Source organism: Pipistrellus hanaki, assembly GCF_964339955.1.
Source record: "Pipistrellus hanaki genome assembly, chromosome: 1".
Classification (NCBI taxonomy): Eukaryota; Metazoa; Chordata; class Mammalia; order Chiroptera; family Vespertilionidae; genus Pipistrellus; species Pipistrellus hanaki.
Genome location: NC_140503.1, coordinates 186,309,906 through 186,336,788, shown reverse-complemented (window position 1 = coordinate 186,336,788; position 26,883 = coordinate 186,309,906). Strand labels below are relative to the sequence as shown.

General features: G+C 44.3%; 1 protein-coding gene across 4 annotated transcripts in view; it reads right to left on the bottom strand.

Annotated features, from left to right (window-relative positions):
• Positions 1-26,883, bottom strand: part of ATP8A1 (ATPase phospholipid transporting 8A1) — a 200,481-nt gene that overhangs the window by 54,613 nt on the left and 118,985 nt on the right. For all 4 annotated transcript variants that reach the window (XM_084900562.1, XM_084900563.1, XM_084900561.1 and 1 more), the window contains one exon: positions 9,138-9,310. In XM_084900562.1, coding sequence (XP_084756688.1) covers positions 9,138-9,310 — 173 coding nt within the window. The remainder of the gene's footprint in view (positions 1-9,137; positions 9,311-26,883) is intronic.

The following is a 26,883-nucleotide window of genomic DNA, read 5'->3' as shown; positions in this document are numbered from 1 at the left end:
ATCTCACACTGGATGTACACACAAAATTACTTCAATATCTTTGGGAGGTGGGGTAGGGAAAGGAAGATATACTAACATGAATAATAAGCACAAATATGGTTACCAAACACTTAGAAATAACCACATATAGATTAGATACAGATTGTAACCAGCCGCAGAAAATCTGATTTAGACAGTGGAAATGAGAGGGAGGAAAAAACAACAAGAAAAAGCATAATAAATAAAAAATACAAAATAAAACAGGAGAAACAAGGCCTAATATAGCAATAATTACAATAAATATACATGGGTTAAATTCATTGATTGAAAGACAGATTCTTAGGTTGAATTAAAACAAAAAGATCCAGCAAAATGGAGTCTAAAACAGACATATTTACAACAGTAATTGTTAATATAAGAGAACACTTATTTGATCTCTATGTTTCAAGTACTTTACTTGGTTTAACTCATTCAATTCCCAGAAGAATCCTATGCGAGATGGATTATTATTATTGCCATTTTACAAATGAGGACATTGAGGAACAGAAAGATGAAATCACTAAAGGCAAAACAGCAGGAGGTGGCAAAGTCAGGGTTCACGTTAGCAGTATGGATTTAGAGACAACATTCTTAGTCATTATAGATATTATACAGAAGGATTGAATATAAGGATTTAGGAAAAAAAAGACAAGGCCCATTTGACATAAGGGAATGCCAAGTTAGCCATTTTAATCCTAGACAAAATAGAACTTAGGACACAGGGGAAAAAAAAGAAAAGGCCTAATAATCAGAGAGAAATCTTTATGTTATAATAGCATTCATCTTGCCAGAAGTATTCAAGTAGGCCATGTAGAAAATGTGATCGCATTTCTAAGAGTAACATCATTTTTAATAATGACTGCCAACCCCCTTTTATTAGATAGGATAGTTATAATGTGAAGGTGGGAACTATTTTTTCCTGTTGTTCACTGCTCTATTTATAGTACTTATAATTGTTTTTTGAGCACATAGTGGGTGCTCAAAAAACATTTGCTGAATGAATGGGAGAATGAATGAAAGAATGAGCTTCCAAAGTAGAAATCTAGAGAGGTAAATAGCTAGACGAGGAAATGCTCATTCTCCCTGAACATCAGATGAATGGTGCCACTTTTCAGCCATCAAATTGGCAAAGATGAGTTTGGGAGTGCTAATTCTGAGGGAAAGGCAGGGAACAGCAACCATCCTACATGGATCTGGAGTACATACTAGCATAGCTGTTTGGGAGCAATGCGTCACTGCCCACAGCCAACACGCCCATTCCTAAGTGTATGTGCTGGAGAAACACTTGAATGGGTGCCCAGAGAGGACACTCATTTCAGCCCTTTCCATGGCAGCGAAGATTTAGAGGCAACCTCTGTGGCCATCATCATGGTAACAGATACATACAGTCAAATGCTGTACGCGCATTATTATAATAGTAGTGCTGAAGATAAACACACTTATTCTACATCTAGTATCATGTAAACGTCTTAAAATGGTAAAAAAAAAAATCAAAAAGACAAAAGATTGATGCTGAAATAATTATAAACATGTATCTATCTTAACAGAGGCATAGCAATATTATATATTTCCCATAGCTACACACACCTACAGACAAAGTATGGTAGCCGGATGGGAACCTACTAACTATCTGAGACTGTTTTCCTAGGGTGGAGTGGGAGTGAAGAGAAAGGGAGTGAAGAGCAAAAGTGAAATAATACATAAAAATCAAAGAAAAACTCGTTTTCGTTTGAGACTAGCATGCCTGCAGCCTCGGGAGAAGGCTAGCTTGGGCATCTTTCCACCGGATCCTTCTCGGGCATCCCCTCTGGCACCTTTCGGCTCTTCCAGAACAGAGAAGTCCTTTTGGCGACAGAGCAAGATCTGATGTTTGTGGTCCTGGGTTCCTCACATTTCTCTTGTCGAGATATATGAGTAGTCACTGACGTCTCATTTAAAAAACAAACTGACTTCTGGGAATATCCACATGTGAGGGGTTCCATGGAATCCCAGGGCGCAGAGAAACTGGATGGCACCTCCCAGCCCAGGGAGGGCCAGTCCTGTCTGAGGAGTCACGGGCAAAGGGAAACATGCCAGGTGAGATGGGAATATGTCTCCATTTTCAAGAAAAGAAAGAGTCTGGAAATGGCAGACAAAGGAGCCTGGAGTGAGCTCCATCAATATCCTCGGGGAAGTTGTGTCAGAACCAACTCCCTCTGCTGTTCGCTCATTAGCCACACACACGCCAGAGCAGGGCTGGAGGGCGGACGGCGGCCCCAGGGCCCGGCCGGGGCAGCAGCCTGTTTTTTACATCAGCTCATGCTCCAACTGCAGAGCTGAGTGGCTGTGACCGGCACTCTATGGCTTGGAGAGCCTCACACATTTATTATCTATCCCTTCAGCAGCGTTGCCACCTCTTCTCTGTAAAACACACTGCCATGCTCTGAGAGAACGCTACCTGGCACAACCTCCTCCTGCACCCTGAACTTCACGTGAAGCTTGTTGTTTTGTGTCCATTTCTTGTCTCTCTGTCTGGTCCCTTGGTGATCTGCCTTTTGTTTTCCAAGGCCACCGCCCCCTGGGATGCTCTCTCTCCTTTCCTTTGACTCTATGCCCTCCAGCTGCTAGACAGTCATGGCCTTGACTTCTGGAACTCTAGCCTGGCTCTATGCACTAAGCTTTCACTGACTCCATGTGGAGATGGCTCAGACAGGTTTATTGAAAAGATGGTAATCACTGGAAACCATCAGGAGTTTTAAGGAGAACCAGAAATGCCAAGCTAACTCTGCTTCCCTTTCCCTCACCCTCGGGCCAGCAGACTGGCAGACGGGAGGAAGGCTGCAGGTTCTGTATACTATGCCCTCAGCAAACCCAGAAAATGAAGTGCTTTCACTCTGGCACCGCAGAACTGAAGCAGCACTGCGAGCCCTCTCTGAGGTGGGTCTGCATCTGCCTGAGGCGCATCTTGGGGTGCTGATGTGTTGATTTATGTGAGGCTTCAGGGAGGCCTTTCCTGGAAAGCTGCAGAGTTCTGTGTTAAAATGTTTGAACAGAAAAGAACCGTCGAGAGTTTGAATGCAGCTACAGAAGCTACATACACTTATTCCAAGGGAGCAAGACACAATACAGAAAAAGACCAAAATGAACAGGACACCATTTAAGAGGGAGGGTGATGGAAATAAAGACAGTGATTACCCTTGGGCGGTCACAGACCTGACGGGAACATAGGGGGTTGCTGGGTGTTGTCATGTTTGGGTGCTGGATGCAGGAGTGTGCTCACTGTGTGAAAACTCATTGAGTTGTACACCTACACTTCATATACTTCCCAATACAGGTTACCTCTGTTTTCATCAGAATATGTATACAATCTGCAGGTCTACTTTGTGTGTGTGTGTGTGTGTGTGTGTGTGTGTGATCGTGTGTTGGTCACGGTGCTTTATCTTACTTGAGTCACATCTAAAAGTACATCATATCAAATTACAGCGAGATTCCTCAGCATTTAGCTTTCTCATCCATTTTAGATACAGTGGTGCCTCACACAACGAACTTAATTCGTTCCAGGAGCAAGCTTGTTATTGGGAAAGTTCGTTATGTGAAACGTGTTTTCCCATAACAATACATGTTAAAAAAAATAATTCGTTCTGTAGCATAAAATATGCTAAGATGACATAAAAAATATGCTAAGATGACATATTTTTATTTAGATACATCTAAAAACATAATTTTTTTTTTAAAAAAACACACATTTTTTTAATTTTAAGACAGACTAAGTAGAGTCTACCGAATCTTGCACATCTTCATCCAGTTTCTGCTTTTTGGCCGATGGTTTCATGAAAAACCTGTCCAAAGTTCGCTGTGCGAGGCGTTCGTTATGAGAGGCACCACTGTATTTTGCTGTTCAATATGAACTTCCCTGGTGGGGCACATCATAACTGGCTACCAGGCTGTCACGTGGCCATGCAGTTCCTTTAACATTACCCAGTGCAGGTAGAACAGCCAATGAGATAGACAGAGCTGGACACCTCACTTTTACATCTTGTTAAAGCAAAATGTGGTCATTTTATGAAATGATAAAATTTAATCACCACGTTCTCTTTTAGCCATACATGTCTGAAAGAAACATTCTCTCACCGTTTCCAACATTTATTCATATGATCTTGGAAGCAAATACGGGGTTGACATCCATTAACAGTTTGTAAGTTTTCTCAGAGCCAAACATCTGCTTTGGCATCCAACGATGCTCACAAACTTTTTTTTCTTTCTAGAAAGGAATGTCTGCTGAGCATTTACTAACTTCATTTGTGCTTCATGACTACCCTTTAAGGAGAACACTTACTTAGAGAAATCCTTGAAGTTTAAGACAACCCTAAGAAGATGCAAGCCATAGACTCAAGCAGTAAATAAATCCTTGATTGAACGCACTCACGCTATGACAGAAAGTATGCAGGGTGTCCCTTCGGACCTCTCCTCGGAGGGTCCCCCGTGGGACGGAGGTGAAAGGGCTGGCCTGGAATGCCACTCCCGAGTGACGACACTCACGGAGGTCAAGCGTTTTTTTTTTTTAGGCACTGCCGGGAGATCGCCTAAAAGGGGGCTAACACTCTGATTGGAGATGTTGCAAGTTAGGGAAAAACGCTTACTTCAATTTAACTTCTGCCTTTCAGAAGACACGAGTACATAAATTATGTGGAAGAATGGTGATTACTAGACAGTCTAAAAGCTGGAGGCTCTAGGCCAATTTTCAACCAACTGTCACAGAACATAAGTCTCAATGTATGTTTAAATGGAACTGACAACTACGGGAAAAAAATGTAAAATTCTCCGAAAGGCCGGGTTATGTGAACTGACGAGGAGCTCAGAAACCACATGCCATTTCACACACGGCGGTACTTCCCTGCACGTTCCAACCGCTCTCTTCTGGAGGGAAGAGTCACAGGGGTGGAACAGATGCTTCCCCACATTAAGAGAATGCAAGCAGTAGGCAGGGTCTTCCCAGGACAGAGTGGCCAACACAAACACACACAAAAAATATAGTAAAAAGGGGGCTCAGAGCAATCGTCTGGCCCAGAAGCTCTCGAGCTGGAAGGAGCTGAGCCAGGAAGTGTGCGTGTGCTCACGGCTTTCCCGCCTCTCCAAGCCAGAGGAGCTCCGCTCCTCTCCGCTTTAGACACCGGCCTCCCCGGAGGACTGGAATGACTGCTGCGTGCCAAGCTCCACAGGCCACGAAAGCAAGGCCGGAGAGATGCCGTGAGGTCTCCGCGGTGCCAGAGAGGTAGCATTCGAACAGGAAGTGTGTGCACCCCCGGCCAAAGCGCCATTCTGCCAACAACGCAAGCAATAAGACTTCAGGGAATCATTTGGAAACCGAGACAAGGACTTATTTTCTGACACTGCTGCTTTGCAGAATAGCTCTTGTTGTTGCCTACCCTAGAATCACATCTTCATGATTCTCTGAGCAAGTCCCTTTCCTCTATCCCTGTCCAAGGAGGTTTGGGGAGTGTGTGTAACCCCTACAATAGCGCCTGTAATGTGACATGTTGGTGTATATTTTGGAGGAGCTGGTCCCCAGCTTCCATGTTGTTCTTTGAGAGTACTGTGATCACTGTGATCGCCGAAAAAACAGTTTGGCTCAGTGGATAGAGCATCGACCTGCGGACTGAAAGGTCCCAGGTTCGATTCCGGTCAAGGGCATGTACCTTGGTTATGGGCACATCCCCAGTAGGAGGTGTGCAGGAGGCAGCTGATCGATGTTTCTCTCGCATCGATGTTTCTAACTCTCTATCCCTCTCCCTTCCTCTCTGTAAAAAAATCAATAAAATATATTATATATATTTAAAAAAAAAGAGTACTGTGATCACACAGACAGTAAGCACCGGGGTGCGGGAGCCTGGGAACCGAAGGGAAGAGGGCCACCGAGGCCCAGCTTACCTTTGGCACCAGGAAAAGGGATCGGAAACTCTGTTGCCACGAGACGCGTGTTTCCCGTGAAGCTGCTCAGGTTGCACAGGTACACGTGTGCGGGGGTGAAAACGAAAGCTGCTCATGTGGGGCTCCTGAAAATACAGCGCTTCGCAGACGGATACAAACAGATTTCCTTTTACTTCTTCGAGTTGACAAACTCAAAAAAAAAAAATACCTGAGGAATGACATGCAACCTTCCCTTGTAAACCAAAACCGGGACTCCAAAGCCCTGAATAATTTGGGGGCTCATTTCTGTCCCCCTTCAGAGAACGGGGGTGAGGAAGAGACCCGATGCCCGCGGACGGAGAACAACCGCTTCTTTCAATCCCGCTGCAGACTCTTCGGGGAAAACGCTCATCTTCCATAACTGTGTCAATTAGGCAGACACCGAGAACTGCCTCCTGCCCTTGGCGCTGATAATGTCAGGGAAGAGAGGCTGATGTAATCCTGAAGAGCAGCTAATACGGGCCCTCATTACCCATTACGGGATGCCTCTCCTCCCTCTTCCCCCCAACCGAGACGGAGAGAGGGCTGCAGACGCAGGGCAGCATCTGAATATCTTCCTGTGCAGACTGACAAGAAAGAGGTCTTGGAGGGGAAAACCCACGGAGCTTGAGTGAACACGCATTTGGGGAAACAGTCCTGCACTGTATTTCGAAATAACGTCCAGTATTTATCGGGAGAGTCTCCTATAATGAAGTAAAATAGAGGATTTCCTGAGGCTGGGAGAGGATCATCATCTAAAAAAAACCAGGCGCGACACTGGGGTTGCAGGGCGAAGGATGCTCCACAGAGCTTCTTCTCACCTGTGCCTGCCCGGGGAGAGGAGCACTGGCAGGGAAAGTGGAAACCACTGACATGAAGATGGCCTGTGCCAAGAGCTTATATGCCAAGAGGCACCAGGCCAAGAAGGTGCAGAGACATAAATCGGGCAGTGGCACTGATGTAATTATGGGCTTAGAGGAATTCTTAAAGCCAGACCGGAAGCCGAAACCACAGTCCTTATGGGAAAAGAGAGAGTATGCAGATAATGAGAAGAAAAGGGGCAAGGAGGGATATTTTACTTAGAGACATCACACACACACACACACACACACACACACACACACACACACCAAGCCTACAACTCTAAATAAAACCCAGTGTCTGCACAGGGACATGCACAGGGCAGGGCGGAGGGGGGCATGGGCCACACACATCTTTATAAGTGCGGCTGCAGAGCTGGGCGGCTGCAGAGCTGGGCTGCACGTGCTCGGCTGGGTGGGATTCCCTCCCCCGGGGCCTGGAGGAGCCCCGAGGTCCATGTGACTTGTGAGCGTCCAGAACAAGGATCTTGAGAGGGCGTTTCACAAGCACAGAGCATATTTTTCCTCCCTCGATGCTGCTTTCTAGTTTTTCTCTCCCTCTGCTATTGTTTAGTTTGTGGTTCGGCTTTTTGAAGGATGGTGGGAGGTACTGGGTTAGGCAATGCTGTAAGAATGAGGCTCAGCTGCTAGGGTTGCATTTGGAAAACTGGCCTCCCACATCTTCCAGACCAGTTGTGATTGTACTGAACACAGAAAGGACGGAGGGATGCAGGGAAGTCTTCTTCATGCTCCAGGGAGCGCCATCTACGTCAAGCACGCGGGGGCGCAGGACTGAGGCTGCTGACTCAAGGGAACCGGTTTTATTTTTTATCCCAATAGCCCTGGTTCTGCTCTGTGTCCACATAAGAGCCAAGAGTTGTATCTGTTAATGTGTTTTTGAGCAAACGTGACTTGATCCTTGGGACCCAATTAGTGACAATGATTCCACAGCCAAATCTGGTGCAATAGGATCCAGATAAAGAGTGTCAGGAGCCAGGAGAAGTTACTGAAAATGCATTTTTTTTTTTTAAAGCATGAGGATACCAAAGTGCAAATGACAGTCAAGATGACAAAATTGCCAATTCTTTCTTCAAGGGTAAGCAAAGAGCCTGATTATTACTAATATTAATGATCTTGCACTATTTTATCTATGAGCTTTATAGTAATATTTATTCATAGATGCCACTGAGAAGAAGAATAAGCAACTCAATTCTTCAGATATGACACACTCTTATAGGTTGAAATGAATCTTATAAAGGGTACCTAGTAAGTACAATTTAGATTATATTTCACAAAGTATATTTCAATTGAAATTTAGGAAATCTCTACATGGCATGGCTAATAAGTTTGGAGACAATATAATACACAGGATATTTAAGTGACTAAGCCTGGACCAAAAAAATAAAAAGGTGCAAAACACGTAACACTCTTTAAAAAATACATACATTTTTAAGAAAATACTAAAAGCAAACATTGCAGTCTTAAAGATAAAATGAAAAGCAGCGATTGTAGGAAATTCTTCAGAAGTCCTGCTAACATTTCACTTCGAGGAAGAGAAACAATTGGAGAAACTGCTACCCTGGACCCAGTGTGCCCAGCGGGTAAGATTCAGTAAGTGAGCAGTGAAGGGGAAAATCCTTAGGACTCATGGCCAGAGGGAAGAGGCTGGCACAGTCATGAATGCACTTTAAGTTCTAGGAAGACACAGTTTACACAGTGAAGACAGGGAGATGGGGAAGATTCCTGGACAAGGAGTTCAGGAAGGACCGCATGTTTTATACAATTCTGTGGGTGGGGCCTTGATAACTGAAAACCGATTTTATTTTAGGAGCTAGGCAATATCATACTGTTTTAGGGTATAGGCAAAATTCTACATTAGAGGATGAAGGACTGTACAATCAATAATTATTTCCCACTAGCCGAGCCTTCAGGAAAATGCTCAGCTCCCTGGAAGATGATTTAATCAGTGCCTCCCATCCTGCCATTCCCCGGGATAAATCCTACACAGGATCAGAGATTTCTGTGTAGATGATCATGCTGGTTATTACAGAAATAACGCTCGTTGGAAAAGCAGGTAAATGATTGACCTCACACGCAGAAAATAGCAAGATGCCTGTCAATTGTGATCATGAACAATAACTTATTGGGGATTTTTTAGGACTCACTTTCAAAATCTCTGCTAATAAATTCTATCCCAGTCTATGAACCTTACATTAATGAATAACCTGACACTTACAAATCCTGGAGAGAATAACTTTAAGGAACTTTAAGAACCAGGAAACTCAGGATAAAGTCGCTCTTGACTGACACCTGACAATCTTCAGGAGAACGTACCTGCAGCAAATCACGGCTTTGCAGGACAGAGCGAGGTCCAGGAAGTAGTGGCGCACTCCGAACGTCAGGGCGTACTTGAGGGTCTTCCCGTCAATGATAAGAGCAAAGTCATTCTCCTTCCGAAGGGCATCGCCCAGCGTGGTGCAGTGCCGGCTGAGGGTTTCCCTTGTTGCCTGTGAAAGTAAACAAAGAAACAAAATGCTCATTTGTTCTTCCTTAAGGATGCTCAGCAACTGCAGTCAGCCATTTCTAGTGCTTGAGGCTTTCATTACCTCCATTCATTTGATTCTCACAAAAGCCCCTCCAAGGAGATGGGACAAACATTCTCAGGAGAAATAAGTTGCTTGCTTGAAGTCACACGTGTGTTCCTACAGGGATGGGACTAGATTCCAAATCACCCAACCCCCTGCGATCTTTGCTCATTAACCACATGATCACGATCCCGCAAAACACATGTTCAGCAAATTATCTTATCAAAAGACAACACTGCCCTAACTTAGGAGCTAGTCAAAACTGCTTAGCCATACGTCAAGGAGAAAAGTTGGAGCACGTCATTTAAATAATTTACGAGCTTTCTTTCAGCAGTGCTCAGTGCTATAAAATTGATCTCCCAGAAACCAACAGGAGAAAATGCAGTCTCCATCATCTCTTGCCACTTCATGAATTGGCTCCTGCAACTTTAATCATCGTTTCATGATGCTGCTTTCCAGTTGGGGATGGTGACATATGGCTTGGCAATCTTGATGGATCAAACAAAAGAACCCCTTCCATCAACGGAGAGTTTATGTGCAGGTACAATAAAAACCTTCAGTGTCAAGGAGAGTTTTGTTCACCTCAACTATACAGAGAAGCTGTGTGAGTCTCTCCTCAGTTAAGAACTGCCTTCCAAGCTCTTCAAAGGCAAAACATTTCAGGATATTTCGTTTTTCTCCCCAAATCCTGTAGATTCTTCCTGTAAACTAATGAGACCCACTTCCTGTTTCATAAGAGCCCTAACGTTGTGAAGAAACAGAATCCTGGCTCTGCACAAGGAAAAAAAAAAAAAAGGAGCTATTCCCCCCTATTAGAGCTTTGTTCTGAGTGCTAATATCGGAGCCTGCAGTTACTTATATAATAAATGCAAATATACATTTATATAATAAAATAGACCTACAATGAAAATACTCATAATTTTTTTATTATATTCGTGGGAGACAGAAGTATAATATTGTTACAATTTAAGAATGGAAGCAGAGGCATGGGTGATTAAACTTTTATATTGGGGACTCCGGGAGGTGTTTCTCCGTCAAAGTCAAGTGTGGCTCACGCTAGGCTCTGGAATTTCAGAATCCGTGGACCGAAATAATGGAACCAGGTTGCACTGTAAAGCAAGCTGGCCCCTTTCCCCAGCACTGGAGCCTGACCCAACACTCCGCTGTTCCCTGTCACACACTGGCCCCAAGAACCACCCCACAGCAGCATTCTTTGCACAGTTTTCTGTTCACACTTTACATGGAGGGGAAGTAGCTATTTTAATTTATAAGCACCACCCACTTATTTCCTGCTGGAAATGTTTGGCTGAAGAGGAATTAAGAAAAGGAGTCTCTCCCCTGTCCCCCCCCTACTCCCCAGCAAAAAAAAAAAGGTCAGTAAAATTCGGCAAGCAAAATTTACCAATGACAATCTAGAGTAGTTTAACCTGGATTGTTTTAAAACTGCCTTCAGCCTAGACCGGTTTGGCTCAGTGGATAAAGCGTCGGCTTGGGGACTGAAGGGACTCGGGTTCGATTCCGGTCAAGTGCATGTACCTTGGTTGCGGGCATATCCCCGGTAGGGGGTGTGCAAGAGGCAGCTGATCGATGACTCTCTCATCGATGTTTCTAACTCTCTCTCTCCCTTCCTCTCTGTACAAAATCAATAAAATATATTTAAAATAAATAAATAAATAAAACTGCCTTCACATAGAGTAAACGGACAAACAAGTGAATTAATGAACTGATAAACAATGCAAATGAAGTGAGACAATAGTTAGCATGTACCACATCCTAGGCGTGGTTCTAAAGGCTACACATACAGATATAACATTTTAGTTAAACAGATGGCAACCCTATGCAGAAGGCCTCCTGTTATTCCCATTCTGTAGACGAGCAACGTTGAGACAGAGTTGAGGTTCCCTGCCCATGAACACATGGCTACTAAGTCGTGAAACGAAACTGAGAATTAAGTTTCTGTGTGAGCTTGTCTTTCTCTGCACAAACCAGCAAAACAAACCCAACTTCAGCCAGGGCCAGGCCTCGCAAATCATTCATGGAATGCCCACACATTCCTTCTGCTGATTCCCTGGAGCCCCATCATCTGTCTCCCATCTCCCTACCGCCAACAGAGACTTCTCTTTAGGAAACAAATTCAAAACACAGATCAGGTCTCTGCTTGTTTTTTTTCTATGGCTTCCTACTGTCTACACAATATATTCCAAAAACCTTAAAATGGTATTGAAGGCTTTCCACAGTAGAAGCCCAATGAATGAACATCCATTCTACTTCCCTTTGCCATTTCAACCCCTTCATTTTCTCTCTCTGGAATGAATGCCTTTCCCTCCAGAGGCTAGTTTACCACCTTCTAAAATACACTGAGTAGCCAGATTATTATGATCTTTGAATGCATAATAATCTGGCCACTCAGTGCATATCCTATCTAATAAAAGGCTAATAAGCAAATTGTCCCCTTGACCAGGAGTTCGACCAGCAGGTAGGCTGGCCAACCGCCCATATCCCCTCCCTCTGGCCAGGCTGGCTGGACCCCACCCATGTACAAATTCATGCACCGGGCCTCTAATACACACACACACACACACACACACACACACACACACACTCTGAGTGGCCAGATTATTATGCGTTCAGAGATCATAATAATCTGGCCACTCAGTGTAAGCTTACTAGTATCTAACAAGCCCTCCCAGATGCATTCCTGCTGCCCGGTGTAACCCACTCTATGCTAGCAAGGCCCTCAGTTCCTGGAGGGGACAGACCACCCTTAACCTGCTTCCCAGCAACAAACACAGTTGGCCTATAAGTACAGATGCTTGGGAAATACAAGCTATTGAATGAGAGCACTGATAAAATTCTGATTTCATCTTATTGGCAGCATTCCATTTGCCCCTCTATTATATTATCACTTCTGATGAGAGAGAGAGAGAGAGAGAGAAAAGAGGAGAGGGGAGGGGAGAGCAGTATTCTCTTGTCTGCTTCTTAATTTTCCAGAGGAATAATCCATTACTTCAACAGTTTTTCAAATCAACGCATTGCTCACTAAAATGCCACTACTGTAGTTTTCAAAGTGTTTACCCAAGAGTCTCCTGAGCTGAAAACCCAAGTGAAATCTGAGATGGCCCTTGGGAGGGCTTCATATTTCTTTAAAGATAGGCTGCAGAGCAAGACTGAAAGTCTAGTCAACCCCTGAGCTGAGCAAGTTCCCTCATAACCCCCCTGTGGGATACGGTCTCCGGTTATGACACTCCGTCTTTTGGAAGTTGTTCTATAAAGCCTTCACCTTTGCTGAGAATTCTCTTATTTGTGGCAACGTACCCTGGGTTTCCTTGGTGATTGTCACAGAGCTTCAGCAAATCCAAAGGTGTTGGGAGACGTAACTGAGACAAAATATCTGAAGGTGAGTCAAAAACTTCTCACAGTGAGTTCTCTAGCCCAGCCCATCTGAGGTGCAAGGTAGCAACAGAAATCCTGCAAACGTTTTCTTATTTTAGTTCATGGCTTTCTTTTGCAAGTAGCTCTGGCGCTGGCTGTGTGCTGCCGGTTATAAGTTATATTTTACCCTTATTTAGACTGCCAGGAGTATTTTAAAATTCCTTTATTTATAAAAGTTTATGGCTTCTCCCCTAAGCCTGGGAGCCATACTTTATGGCCACATTGCATTGAAGCTTATCTCCTGGTAGCTAGAAATAAATTTATTACTATATTAGCTGTTGCTTTGTTTTCATTTTGGCTACTGAAGGGGGGAAATGTTTAAACATTTAAACTTAGTGACATGTGAAAGTGAAAATATATACACGAGCAGCTAAATCAGAGAAGGAATAAAAGACCACATAGTACAACCAAATAAAGGCTCTGTATCTTCTTGTTCCACACAGTCCTCTTGGTGGGCTGGAAGAAAAGGAACAACTGTTGCTATAATCAGGGAGAGTCAGTGGTAAAGACAACCTGGGGAGACAGACAGACGAGGGGCAAAGCTGGGGGGCAGGCGCCATATCTTGGAGCGATCTAGGTCGGGGGAGTAGGGGGTGGAGCCAGGGAAAATGGGACTTGCTTGTACCTCCCATAACCTGTATCCCATTGTACCCTTTAGTCAGTCATTCAACTCTATTCTCTCAACCCACAGCTAAGAGCGCAACGGAAGCCCATAGCCCTGGACCTTCTACCCGCCTGCCAGCCTTGTCAATTCACAATTTACTTTATTATTATATTTTAAATTCTATTTTATTGATTTTTTTACAGAGAGGAAGGGAGAGGGATAGAGAGTTAGAAACATAGATGAGAGAGAAACATCCATCAGCTGCTTCCTGCACACCCCATTCTGGGGATGTGCCTTCAGCCAAGGTACATGCCCTTGACTGGAATTGAACTTGGGACCCTTGAGTCTGTAGGCCGATGCCCTATCCAAGCTGGTTAGGACACAATTTAGGGCACAACCAACCTTTTGCTGGGTTCTCAGTTAACAACTAAGAAGGGAAACATGCCCCCCCTCCCCCCCCAGGACAGGCTCTACTCCCCTGTCTCCTCTCCCAGGGGTGCTCATTGCTGTTGATGCAGACTGCCCTCCATGGCCCGTGGATTCCATTGTTCCCAGAGACTACTCTAGACCTTTCCTTCTTAAGATTTCAAATTTGGCCCCTGTCACTTCCACAAACATCTACTTTCCTGGGAGCATTTATACCAGAAATAATTCCCTCAACTATCCTCTCTTCACCTAAACACTTCCCTCTCTTTACCTAGTCCTCCCTAATTCTTAAGCCAGGGGTTAGAACCCTCTTCTCCTCACCTCTGTTCCACTCATTTCCCTCCTGCATCTTCTCTTCCCAATGCCATTATTTCCCCCCTTTCAAGACTGCATACTAAAAACAGTGAACAAATAAATAAACCAAGAAATGGTCCCTTGAACCAACTTTTACTGAGTCCTCTCGGTGCCATAAATACTCCCGCCTTTGGGATTCTTCAGAGACTCTGTACTTATGTAATGCAGCATGATGTATAATAGCTTATTTATTTATATCTCTATTTTCCCTTCAGACTGAGGCCTTTGAAGAAGAGACGAAGCAAAGTGAATAAAAGAATAAAATTATTAATGAAAAGAAGAATACTTTGTGGGAAGTTACAATGGTTTTTCTTGTGTGACCATTTTGAGGATTGTTTTCTGCTGCCTATAAAACTCATGCATAATATTGGATACTCTTAATTAGAACAGTAAGTAACACTTATTATAGAAAAAATAGAGAATAAAGTGGACACTATGACCCGAGGATGACTTCTGTCTCAAATAACATAAAGTGTCTAATGAATACAACAAAATGAACACCTTGACGAGTTACTCAGAGACCAAGTCAGGTTGTGTAAAAGCGGGCCAATATAAAAAAAAAAAGAAATCTCTTACCCTTTGAGATAGCATGGAGCAACCTGAGAGTATGATGTTAAGTGAAATAAAGTGTCACATGACAAAGACAATTATCACATGATGTCACTCATATATGGAATCTAATGAACAAAATAGATCCAGAAACACTGAAACATGGAACAGACTGACATAGTTCAGTGAGAAGGGGGGTGGGTGGAAAGAGATTAACCAATGAACTTACATGCTTATATGATAGCCCACAGACAGACCATAGATCGGGGAAGGCCTGGGGCAGGAGATGGGAGTGGGGTAGAGGTGGAGGTGGTCAATTAGGGTAAAAAGGTCAATTGGTAATACTTTCAATAACAGAGATAAATTGGGGGGAAAAAAGAAGAAGAAAAGTAAACAATATACACTCAGTTAATTAAGACACATGGCGTACTTAGAAATGAGAAAGATTCTTGGCAGATAATTAGGTAAAGCAGAATCCCTCACAAAGACAACTCCAGTCAGGAGGTCTTGAACAAGTCCCATTGGAATCTTCAGGGTACAGCCTGGTACAATAGATGAACATGTTCATAAAACAACAACCATCCTCCCAAAGAAAGCGGAGACAGGCACCTCCATGGCCACCTTCTTCATTACGTGTACATGACCTTTGTCAGGAAACCCTGGATGAGGTCACAGAGGACATGGAGACCATGGCACTGGCAGCTTCACAGCGAGACGAAGCAAGTGCCCTGACCTGTCTGGGAAGATGCACTGTGTGCAAGATGTCATTTTCATTCCAGCACAAACTCTGCCTGGACCATCCGAGGAACCAGGAGGCCAGATGTGCCACGAACCCGCTAAGTCACCTCAGCGCTATGTTTTTAAAAAAATATATATTTTATTGAGTTTTTACAGAGAGGAAGAGAAAGGGATAGAAAGCCTGAAACATCGATGAGAGAGAAACATCGATCAGCTGCCTCTTGCACACCCCCCACTGGGGATGTGCCCGCAACCAAGGTACATGCCCTTGACCGGAATCAAACCTGGGACCTTTCAGTTCACAGGCCGACGCTCTATCCACTGAGCCAAACCGGTTTCGGCAGCACTATGTTTTTTGATGGCCCTTACTGCAGAGCACCTGTATAAAAATGGCCCTTTTCAGCTTCTAACCTTTTGGTGTTTTTTTTTCTTCCTGATTCTTTTCAGAAGTTTACAGAACAGACAGTCTTACCTAGGAAGATATCCAAGAAACACCCTAGTGGAGAATGTGGAAACATCCCTGAGGAAAGGAAAACAGAAGCCTCTAACCTCTCACTAGAAGACAGGCTAGCCACGTCTAACCAGAAGGTTAGAGAGAAACCGTCCAACATGACGCCTAAGGGCTGAGGCTCCCACACCCGGCACTGGGACCACAGTCCCTGGAGTGGCGGTAAAGCCCGTGCAGTCACTGTGCCCAGAGGGTGTCCTCAGCGAGGCTAAGCCCAAACAGCAGAAGTTTAAAGAAGAAACTATACAGAGTTAGTCCAAAATGCAGGTTGGTGTCTGGGTCTTTTTTTTTTTTTTTTTTTTTTAAGTATATTTCATTAATTTTCCACAGAGAGGAAGGGAGAGGGATAGAGAGCTAGAAACGTCAATGAGAGAGAAACATCGACCAGCTACCGGGGATGTGCCTGCAACCAATGTACATGCCCTTGACCGAAATTGAACCTGGGACCTTTCTGTCTGCAGGCCGACGCTCTATCCACTGACCCAAACTGGTTTCGGTGGTGTCTGGGTCTTAATACAAATGAGAACATACTCGGCATTTACACTTATTCCTGGGGATCTGACATATGTGTGCAGGCCCACTGACAAACTGAAAAAGAGGATTCGGTTCCCAGGAAGAAAAAAAAAATAATATACCAAAATTCTAAAGTACATGTTGACTTTGGGCACGTTCTTTAACAATGCACTTCGTTGTTCTCGTCCTTCGTGAGTTCCCCGCCAGGGAAGTGAAATAAGCCTACAATGGGACTAATGATGACTCAACTTTTGGGAGACATGCAACTGTCACCCTTGTCAGAATGAAGTGAAGCCTGAACTTCTTACTGTAATATCCACAGGTTTCTGTTTTCACTTGCTCTCCATAAAAAGGGCAAAAAGCAACAGAATGTTACAGGAGAGCCCGGCAGGAATCTTGGGGAACAAAGATGGCGTCTTTGCTCAAACAGAGACCAGCTGGAGGCTGAGCCACTGGAAAGTAGCTCTTTCCAACCTGTCAGCTGATGTGCACGTGTTACGCCTGGGCAGGGAGAACCACTGCCCACCTGTAACGCTCACATGTGCAGCCATAACAAAGCGGGGTGTCAGAAAGTCGGGGCTGGCCAGGAGGGCTCACAAAAGGCTGAAGCCACGCTGTAAAGAACGACAGTTCTAGGAGCCAAACACACGCGATGGCTGAGCCGTCCGTCACGCTTTGCTTCCACTTCAGGTGGGTGTAGAATGTGAAAAAATCTCTAGTTTGCCAAGGGTCCGCCTTTAAAAGCCTGTTATCAGTTTATTTCAAATGCCAAATAAGAGGACATCTGTAAGAATTTTATACTAACACATATTTTATGAACTGTTTCGGTGGTTTGTGGTCCCACCTCATCATCGCTTAAGACATGAGGTATTTACAAAGTTTTGACCACAGAATGCTTCATTCTTTCTGTGTTTTTACACTCTCCAAATGTTCACACCCTAAAATTACAAATTAGCAGACCATTCCAAGGATAATCTTCGTAACACACTATGACCACATGAAGTATGGACGTTGTTAGCACGTTCTGAATGAGTGAATTATGACTCTCACAATAGCAATCGAGATAAACCACTGGGTATTACCTATTTTTCGACAATGTGTTATTGATTCAGTGGAACACTAGACTTTCCATATACCCCAGGTAATACATATACCTACTACTCCTGTCTCTACTGTAGGCTGTAATAAGTTGTGAAGAGCTACCTGAGAGCAGAGAGACACTACATTTATATAAATACAAGTGGTCCATTGAGTACTCATTCCAGTCAGGGTCAATAGCTCTCTCAGACATAGTTTTTGATCAAAAAAGCTCTGGTGTTTCTGAACTCCCAGACTATACAAATTAGAAAATAACCTTTAAAAACATATTCTCCTAGAACCAACAGCCTTTCCAACCTTTCCAAAATGGGTAAGGAAAGACAGAGGTGAAGTCATTAAAAACACATGGCCCAAGACCTCCTCCGAATCAGCTTAGTGGAAGACAGCCAAGCAAATGCACTTAATCCATACCTATTGCTAAACATGTAGAGGGAAAGGGATAAAAAAATTCCCACGCTTTGCTGATACACAGACCTAGGATTTCTGGGGTGGGGGTAGATATCAAACACTGTAATTGAGGAAACGGTCCCATATCCCTGTGGGGTCATGCCACCTGACAAAGGTCGAGGGTTACAATGCAGAAAAGGTAAGAAGAGGAAGCTATAGTGCTGGGTAAATTCTCTCGGCCCCTGGGCAGGGGTTTGGGTTTGGGGATTGTGATAGGTTCCACCAGGCAAATACCTTCTGGGTTCACTGTGGGTTCCTGGAGGGGAGGGAGGGAGAGATGGAGGGAGGGGGAGGGAGGGGGAGAGAGAGAGAGAGAGAGAGAGAGAGAGAGAGAGAGAGAGAGAGAGAGAAGAGAGGAGTGTCCAGTCCGGGTCCAAGTTTACGTTTCAGTGTTGGGTGGGGCACAGAGCAAACAGAGACACATCCAGGGAAAAGAAGGAAGAGTGAGGTAGGGGATATAATTATATCATTTAAATAATTTTGTGGATAAAGGCTTTTACCAAAGCCCTCACAGCAATTATTTTAAACCACCACTGAAAGGCCCCTAAACACTTTCTCCGAGCTGAGCTGGGTATTACATATTCTCCGGGCAGTGGCTCAGGGCGGACGGAAGCCTCGGGAGGAACCCCCCAGGGCAGGCGGCAGACATCCAGTCTATCCAGTCTCCCCCCTGCCTCCAATGCAGCCCGAGAGACGGCTCAGAATACACAACCGACTTTTTGAAAATAAGCAAATGACCAATTCAACGGCTTGGAGACATAATGGTTTGAATTAATAAACCATTATATTCCTAATCTTATGTAGGAATACAGAAGAATCTATTCTATTTACTCAGTGCAAATGCACATCATTTCTATTATTTCGTAAGTGCAATTGCTGTGTCAGTAAAACAAAATAGTCTTTCCCGAATTCCATAAATGCCTTTGCCCAGACCCACCCTTTTCCCCCGGAGGACACCCCTCTTTCAGTGGCTCTGCAGTCCTGGTGATGAGAGAGGGAGGAGGCTGGGACAAGTTAGAAAACGTGGGGTTGCCTCCCGGATCCCTTCCTTCTTTGAGTGAGTGCCTGCCGCCACTGGAGCAAGCATGGGTATTCAAAGCCGGAAAGAACCAACAGTTTTGGACTTAGCGCGATCTAGGTTGAAACTCAGGGTCCTGCACTGGCTGGCTCTGTGAACTCACAGCCTCCATCGGAGACTGAGCCAACACCGGCCCCCAGGGCAGAGACTAACTATGCAGACACCCTTGGCACACGCTGGGCTTCCTATAAACTCATTAAACGATATGGGTAACAGAGAAGCAAAAAAGTCACAAGGCTCCTGTTCCCCCTCAGGAATGTCACCAGGCCATGGGGCAGCAGCCAGGGGGCAGACTGGTTAGAAAGTATCTGGAGTTCAAGGCCACAGGGAGAAAGTATCTGGAGTTCAAGGTCACAGACTGGTTAGAAAGTATCTGGAGTTCAAGGTCACATCTGAATTCTTCCAAGATGTTTAGCCAGTAACAAAAGCGATAAAGAATATTCAGACTTTGGGGGGGGGGGGGGGGAGGAGGGGGAGGGAGTATGTCTCCAAACAGAAACACTCTGAATTTGTGAACAGCTTCCCTTAAGGTTTTGCCCACAAGCCAAGATGACTAGATTTTGTTTAAGAAAAGGGACACATTCAGGTCTTAGGAGACCAAACAGTGGAACTTTTATCACCACATACTTGGGCTCCTGGCTGACACGGTCTTAAATTAGAGGAAAAGAGAGCAGATTATTTGTTCCGATGTTATTTTCATTTTTGGTAATGTTTACATTTTTTTTTTACTAATCCATTTCTTTCCAGTATAATTCTTGCAGCCGGACAGAGGTTTGCTTCTGGCAGGGATATGTTAGCAACTGAAAAGTTAAACTAAGATCTTTCCATGTTCAGGCCCAAACGCCCAAACAGCTTTGTTAATAATGGTAAGAGAAAATCCACACCACGAAAGCCCCAGTGCTGGTGGGGGAGGGAGGCTCAGTGTGGTTTCAAACCTGCCTAAACTATTTTTCAAAGCAACACAAAATGCGCTGTATTGGGCTCATGGGACATGTGGAGACAAAACCTGAAGTAGCCCCAGATCTGTTTCTCCCCCTTTTCTGGAGTCGAGTCAATTACGTGCTTATTCTGGATTCCTTTCAGAGGCCGCTCAACGGTGGCTGGTCCCCAAACGGCGAGGTCTGTCTGCATCATACATACATGTCGAACTTAAAAGGGTACAGATGACAACTTCACCATTCATGTCATGAATGTAAAGTAAGTTATAGTTGAAGCTTACATGGTGTTAGAAAATCAAGTTCAGCTAGGGAAAAAGTGAACAATCCTGTAAAGGCTTCCTTTTACTATGGCGTTGAAAAATACATATTCTTATGCTTGCTAATAGGAAATGTGGCTAACAATTCATTTTCTGTAAAATATATCAATGGGGGAAAACATTGGTATCCATAAGCTAACCTGGGCTGGCTTGGGGTCCTAGTCTCAAATTAAGGAGAACATTTAAGGAGTGAAAAGGCAGCTGTTTAAAAGCACCTCTTAAAGCGGATGGCATTAAAGTACTCTTGCTCTATCTCTCTTGGAATAGTAATTGTAACATATAAAAACCCCGGATCCATCACATCCACAATGACTGGAGGCTCGACCAACTGGAAGTCAGTCCTGAAGTCAGCACTGGGTTGCTGTGGCGATCCAGAACTGACTGCTATGATTGCAGGCCCCGTGACCCAGCACTGGCTGCGGAGAATCAGGCCCAGAGAGAGGCCTGAAAAGAAGCAGGGTCTGACCGTAGCCTCTGTGGCAGCTGTTGATCAGCACTTGCCTCTCTCTTTCTCTACGGACCTGGCCAGCAGCCCACACCTCCTCGGCAGTGCTAAGGATGTCCAACTGTGGCTTAGCCCGCAGGGAGCAGGCCTAAGCCGGCAGGTGGACATCCTCCCAAGGGCTCCTGGACTGTGAGAGGGTGCAAGCAAGAGTTTTCATGCACTGGGCCTCTAATATGGTCAATAATTGTCCTCTTTGTCCTTTTCCTGGAAAGCCAGACAGTAGAAAAGAGAAGGCAAAAATGATGAGAATGGATCTAAGAGCCAGCCCTACCACGCAGGGCAGATCCCACAATGCTCCTTAGGAAAGAGATGCTAGAGGAAGGAGACTGAGCGTACAAGACTCAAGAAAGGCCGTTCTGGCACTCACAGAGTTAGTAGCTTAAGAAATGATGGTCCTTCCCACCCACCCCAGACTCGACAGATGAGGATAGTAAAATCCCGAGCTATCTCAATGAAACAGGTCTTCCAAAACTAATATTTTGAGTCACTTGAGAGTATTTTCAGAGATTTCCTGAGTTGGGATGCTATGGGGATTTGAATAATAAATATAATCATAGTCCTTAAAGCAACATAAACCCAATCCTGACAGAATTGTTTGAGAACATTTTGGAAGACCCTAAGTGGACACTGGCTTCCCTCGCAGCAGCCCTGGCTTTGTCAGGTCTAATTAGCATGTTATGCTTTTATTATTATAGATAAGGATCTAACAGATTTTGACTAACTTTAGATGATTCTTAATGATGCTTCATGAAATTTTTACTTTCTAAAATTAAAAAATTATGATCGACTTTCTCAGAAACACGTTTGCTGGCTGGGCGACAGTTAACACCAGCCTTGCAGATAACGGGTGAGAACAGGCAGCTTTGCTCTGGCGCACTGTGCTGCTCTGGCGAGGACAGGAGCTGACTGGGCAGAGGAAAAAGGCCAGGTTCCCGTATTAGAGCTGTGGACACCAAGTCTTCCATTCTGTTTGTATTTTCAATGCAGTTTGGTTTTATATTTTTATTTAGAGGTTTTAAACAATGTTGAACAGCCATTCATTTTTCAAGGAGGATAATTCTATTGAAACTCAAAATGAGAAAGTTAAAAAGCCAAATGGCTTTTTTTTTTTTTTTTTTTGAGATGAGCTGGATTATGGGAAGACAAAGATTTATTTTTACTACCACTGGCAGGAGAAAGGCTTTTCTATTTGGAAATCCAGGAGGCTTAAAGATGATACTTTATTTGTACAATTTCAACATAATAAAAGAGATTCGGCTATAAAATTTTCACAGTACTAGAGATAATATTTTGGAAGAAAATTTAAACAGTCCATTGCAATATGTATCAGTCATGCAAAAGCATCTGCATTTATAACCTGCTTTCTTAAGAAAAAATTAAAAGATGGGAAAAGAATATACCTTTCATAATAAAAAGAACGTTATGCAAAAACAACTTGCACGCTATTGAAATATTATTTTTCTATAAAGTTTCATAACATCTCGTTTTTATATGTGTGCCACATCCTGCACTAATCGTGTGCCAAGGGTAACATAATCCTCACTTTACAGGCAGCAAAATGGCTTCGGAGAAGTTATCTAATTTCAACTTGCCCAGGGTCCCCATTCCGGTGAGGGCTAGAACAGCGCTCTTAAATATGGTGTTATTTCATGGAGTCACTTGAATACATTCATTTGTCTGTCACTTGACAAAACACACACCCACCATTTATTTCCCATTGTCTTCCCAAGTTTATTATCTACATGCTAATTATTCGTTTTGCTGATGGAATGGCAGTCCCATATTTCATTACCATCCAGTCCAATGTGAACACCCAGGATGCTCTTCTTTTCCATGGCAACGGAAAAATAAATACCGATTAACCCACGGGCACTCCAGCACATCTAATGATCTGCCTGAAAACGCAGCCTCGTATTTTATGACATCAGATCTGAGGGAGCGAGGCAAAGTGATGCTTCCTTTCCCGCTGAGAAGCAAATGAGTGCCCCTCAGCAGGTCTGACCCTAAACAGCTGGGTCTGTAAAGTCCCCACTTAACTCCCTGGGAGAAAAGCCTCCCCCGGGCAGCAGAGCTAGAATGCTCACAGTCTGCAGCTGGACAAATCAGTGCCAATCTGTGCGGCCGTAGAATTTGTCTGTGACCTTCCACCCCAAGGGTCACCTAAGTTGCAAAGGACACCGCTAATCACTTTATATTTTAAATATCAGACGTGGTTGATTACAACCAAATTTAAACTGGTTTACACCTTTTTTTAAAAAAAATAACTCTTTATTGTTCAGATTATTACAGTTGTTTCTCCTTTCCCTCCTTCCTCCCATAGCTCCCCTCCACCTGGTCCCCACTCCACCTTCTGCCCTTACCTCCCCTCTACCCCACTGTCCTCATTGATAGGTGTATGATTTTTGTCCAGTCTCTTCCTGTAGCCCCCACTCAGACACCCCTTTCCCCCTGAGAATTATCAATCCCCTCCCATTCGATGCCCCTGATTCTATTATATTCACGTTTATTCTGTTCCTCAGATTTTTAATTCACTTAACTTTTAGATTCACTTGTTGATAGATATGTATTTGTTGTTCATATTTTTTTATCTTTACTTTTTTTCTTCTTTTTCCTCTTTTTACACTTTTTTTTTAAAGAAGCCCCTAATTAAGATGACTCAGAGACGAACTTCCCCAATATTTATGGAGTCCTTACTATGTGCTAGGCAATTTGCTGAGCATTGAGAGAGAACGGTAAACCAGACAGACAGACCGGGTCCCTGCTGTCAGTGAAACCGAGTGTTCCCGGGAGACCCCCACCTTTGCCTCCTTCAGGAGAAGCAGGTAGTACAGAGATAAAGGCCAGTGTCTTAACAACACATGACGCCATACGTGGAATATTTTTGGCATTTCACTTTTTCCCCTGGAGATGACTACCCGATACTCAGAACACTTAAAGAACGCATCTAAGAGTTGAAGAAAAAGGATGAAACGGAAGAAAACGAAAGAAGCAAAGTGATCATGCTCTGCAGAGGTGAGAGCCTAAGGCCAGCCAACAGGAATCACATATCAAGTCAGTCGTGGCTCCTCATGCCTTTGCCTCTGCGTCACAGGTCCTGCCTCTGATTTCCTTCAAGCGTCAGAAACACCGTGTCCCGAGTCTGACCAAGGTGCTGACCAAGGCCTAACCGTCTCCAGGGACTGTGGAACGCTTCCACTGAGGTTTTCAGAAAGCCCAGCTCTGGAAGAAGTTCAGGGAGAAGGAACCATCTTGTTCCCCTCACACCACATCTGGGCATTGGTGCCCTCATGTCTCCTTCCCGAGCTCTCATCCTGGTCCTCTGCCTGGGCCCCATGCCTCCCGGCCCTTCTAAACTCGATAAAGTTCAGGATACAATTGCTCATACACGCTTACCTCTTTTTTTTTTTTTTTAAATATATTTTATTGATTTTGTACAGAGAAAGGGAGAGAGATACAGAGTTAGAAACATCGAAGAGAGAGTCATCGATCAGCTGCCTCTTGCACACCCCCTACTGGGGATATGCCCGCAACCAAGGTACATGCCCTTGACCGGAATCGAACCCGGGACCTTTCAGTCCCCAAGCCGACGTTCTATCCATTGAGCCAAACCGGTTTCGGCCATGCTTACCTCTTTTAAGAGGCTAATGATGTTGTCCTCTTACTTATGAGGGCCACTTCTCAAACCGGGCCCAGCGCAGACACCCGGGACCCGGGCTGGCTTCCCTCTGGCCCTGGCTTCGTCAGGAAGGACGCCTGGTCTAATCAGCATATTACCCTTTTGTTATTATAGAAGATTACGTGCCTATATTTCTTCAAACAAAAACACTTAAAGATTACAATCCCGTAATCAAGTTCAATGTTCTTCCTTCATTCCCCACATAGGAACTCAGTTGCAATAACTTTCTGCTTCAAGTACTCCCCTCCTTACTCAATGACTCACCTCTATCAACCAAATGCCACTTCCTAGTACTTGTACCTCCCTAGACTTCACAATATCTTCATAGCAAACCATCTATCTTATTTACATACCTATTTTGTATTGTCACGTGTATGCATTTTATTCCCTTTATTATTTACTAGAGGCCCAGTGCATGAAATTCATGCAAGGGGGAGGGGATCCCCTCAGACCAGTCTGCACCCCCTCAATTCCGGGACTCCTTGGGGGATGTCCGATCGCAGATTTAGGCCCGATCCTGGGGACTGGGGCTAAACATGTGGTGGTTGGACATCCCTCTCACAATCTGGGCCTGGCTCCTAACTGCTTATCTGCCTGCCTGATTGTCCCTAACTGCCTTCCCTGCTGGCCTGGTTGCCCCCAACGGACTCCCCCCATCAGCCTAGTTTCCCCTAACTATTCCTCCCCCCCGCCAGCCTGGTCGCCCCTAACTGCCCCCTCCTGATGGCCTGGTCACCCCCAACTGCCCCCACCCCTTGCTGGCCTGGTCACCCCCAACTGCTCCCTGACCTGGTCATCCCCAATTCCTTCCCCCCCGCATCAGCCTGGTAGCCCCAAACTGTTCCCCCCTGGTCCCCCTACACCGGCCTAGTTAGCCTCAACTGCCCCCCTCCCCAGCCTGGTCACTCCTTACTAACCCCCCTGTTGGCCTGGTTGCCCCACACAGCCTGCTGTTTGGTCATTACTGTAAGGGCATCCTGACCAATTTGCATATTATCCTTTTATTTATTTATTTATTTATTATTTAAAAAAATATATTTTATTGATTTTTTTTACAGAGAGGAAGGGAGAGGGATAGAGAGTTAGAAACATCGATGAGAGAGAATCATGCATCAGCTGCCTCTTGCACACCCCCTACTGGGCATGTGCCCACAACCAAGGTACATGCCCTTGACTGGAATTGAACCTGGGACCTTTCAGTCCACAGGCTGACGCTCTATCCACTGAGCCAAACCAGTTCCTGTCATATTATCCTTTTATTAGTATAGATAAGCTTTTGGAAGGCTGGGCTGCCTTAGTCATAATTTTTCACAACATAGTAACTTGGATAAATAAACCAAAATGCGTACACATGCAGGGTGGAAACTGGATTTGCTGTAAGCTCTCAGGGCTGTGTCCCCATGTTTGGTTTAGTGGTGTGTTCCTAGTGCCTAGCAGGGGGCCAAGTGCATGAAAAAATATAAATGGAAGTCTTCAAATAGCAGCTGGCTTTTTTTTCTGTGTGTTTGTGTTTTTAAGATTAAAGCTTGGTTCACAAAAATACTTCTCCAATAGTTAAAGGCATAAGCAACTTTCATGGTTGCAAAAACACATATTATTCCTCAGGCAACAAGTTTGCTCAAAGATCCCTGGCTCGTCAGCTCAGTTGGTTAGAGTGTCGTCTTGATATGCCAAGATTGTGCCTTCTACCCCTGGTCAAGGCACGTACAAGCATCAACCAATTAATGCATAAATAAGTAGAACAACAAAAATAGATGCTTCTCTCTCTTTCTTAAATCAACAAATAAAACAATTTTAAAAAGTTTGCTTAAAGATTTCACAAGAAAGGGAAATACATCACAAGGACTGTTTTGAGAGCAAATAAGAAAGAGATAACTATTCCAATGTAAAAATCAGAAGTCAATGCCTTTTTATAGTTTCTGCTCTATACCCAAATTCTAAGCATTTTCCTCTTCACCATCCCTCTCTGTCCTTGGCCTCACAGGTTCACCAACACCTCGGTTACAAGGTTTTCTCTGCTCTATTTCAAGCACGTGTATAACCACCTCTCCTGTTCTGTCTTCCACCTTAAGTTACAAAATGTCACCTTTACTATAAAATACTTACAGGTCATTTGGCCTACATATTTCTTTGTCAACGTGTACTTTACACTATGCACTTAACAAATCTTTCCTCCTTCCCCAAATACAAATTCAGGGGATCACAGCCATGAAAAAACCTCCATAAAATTATATTATAGCCCAGAAGATAGAACATTGAAAACAACAACAACAAACTTTCCTGTTAGCAAGGTTATTTTGTGTTGTTCAATA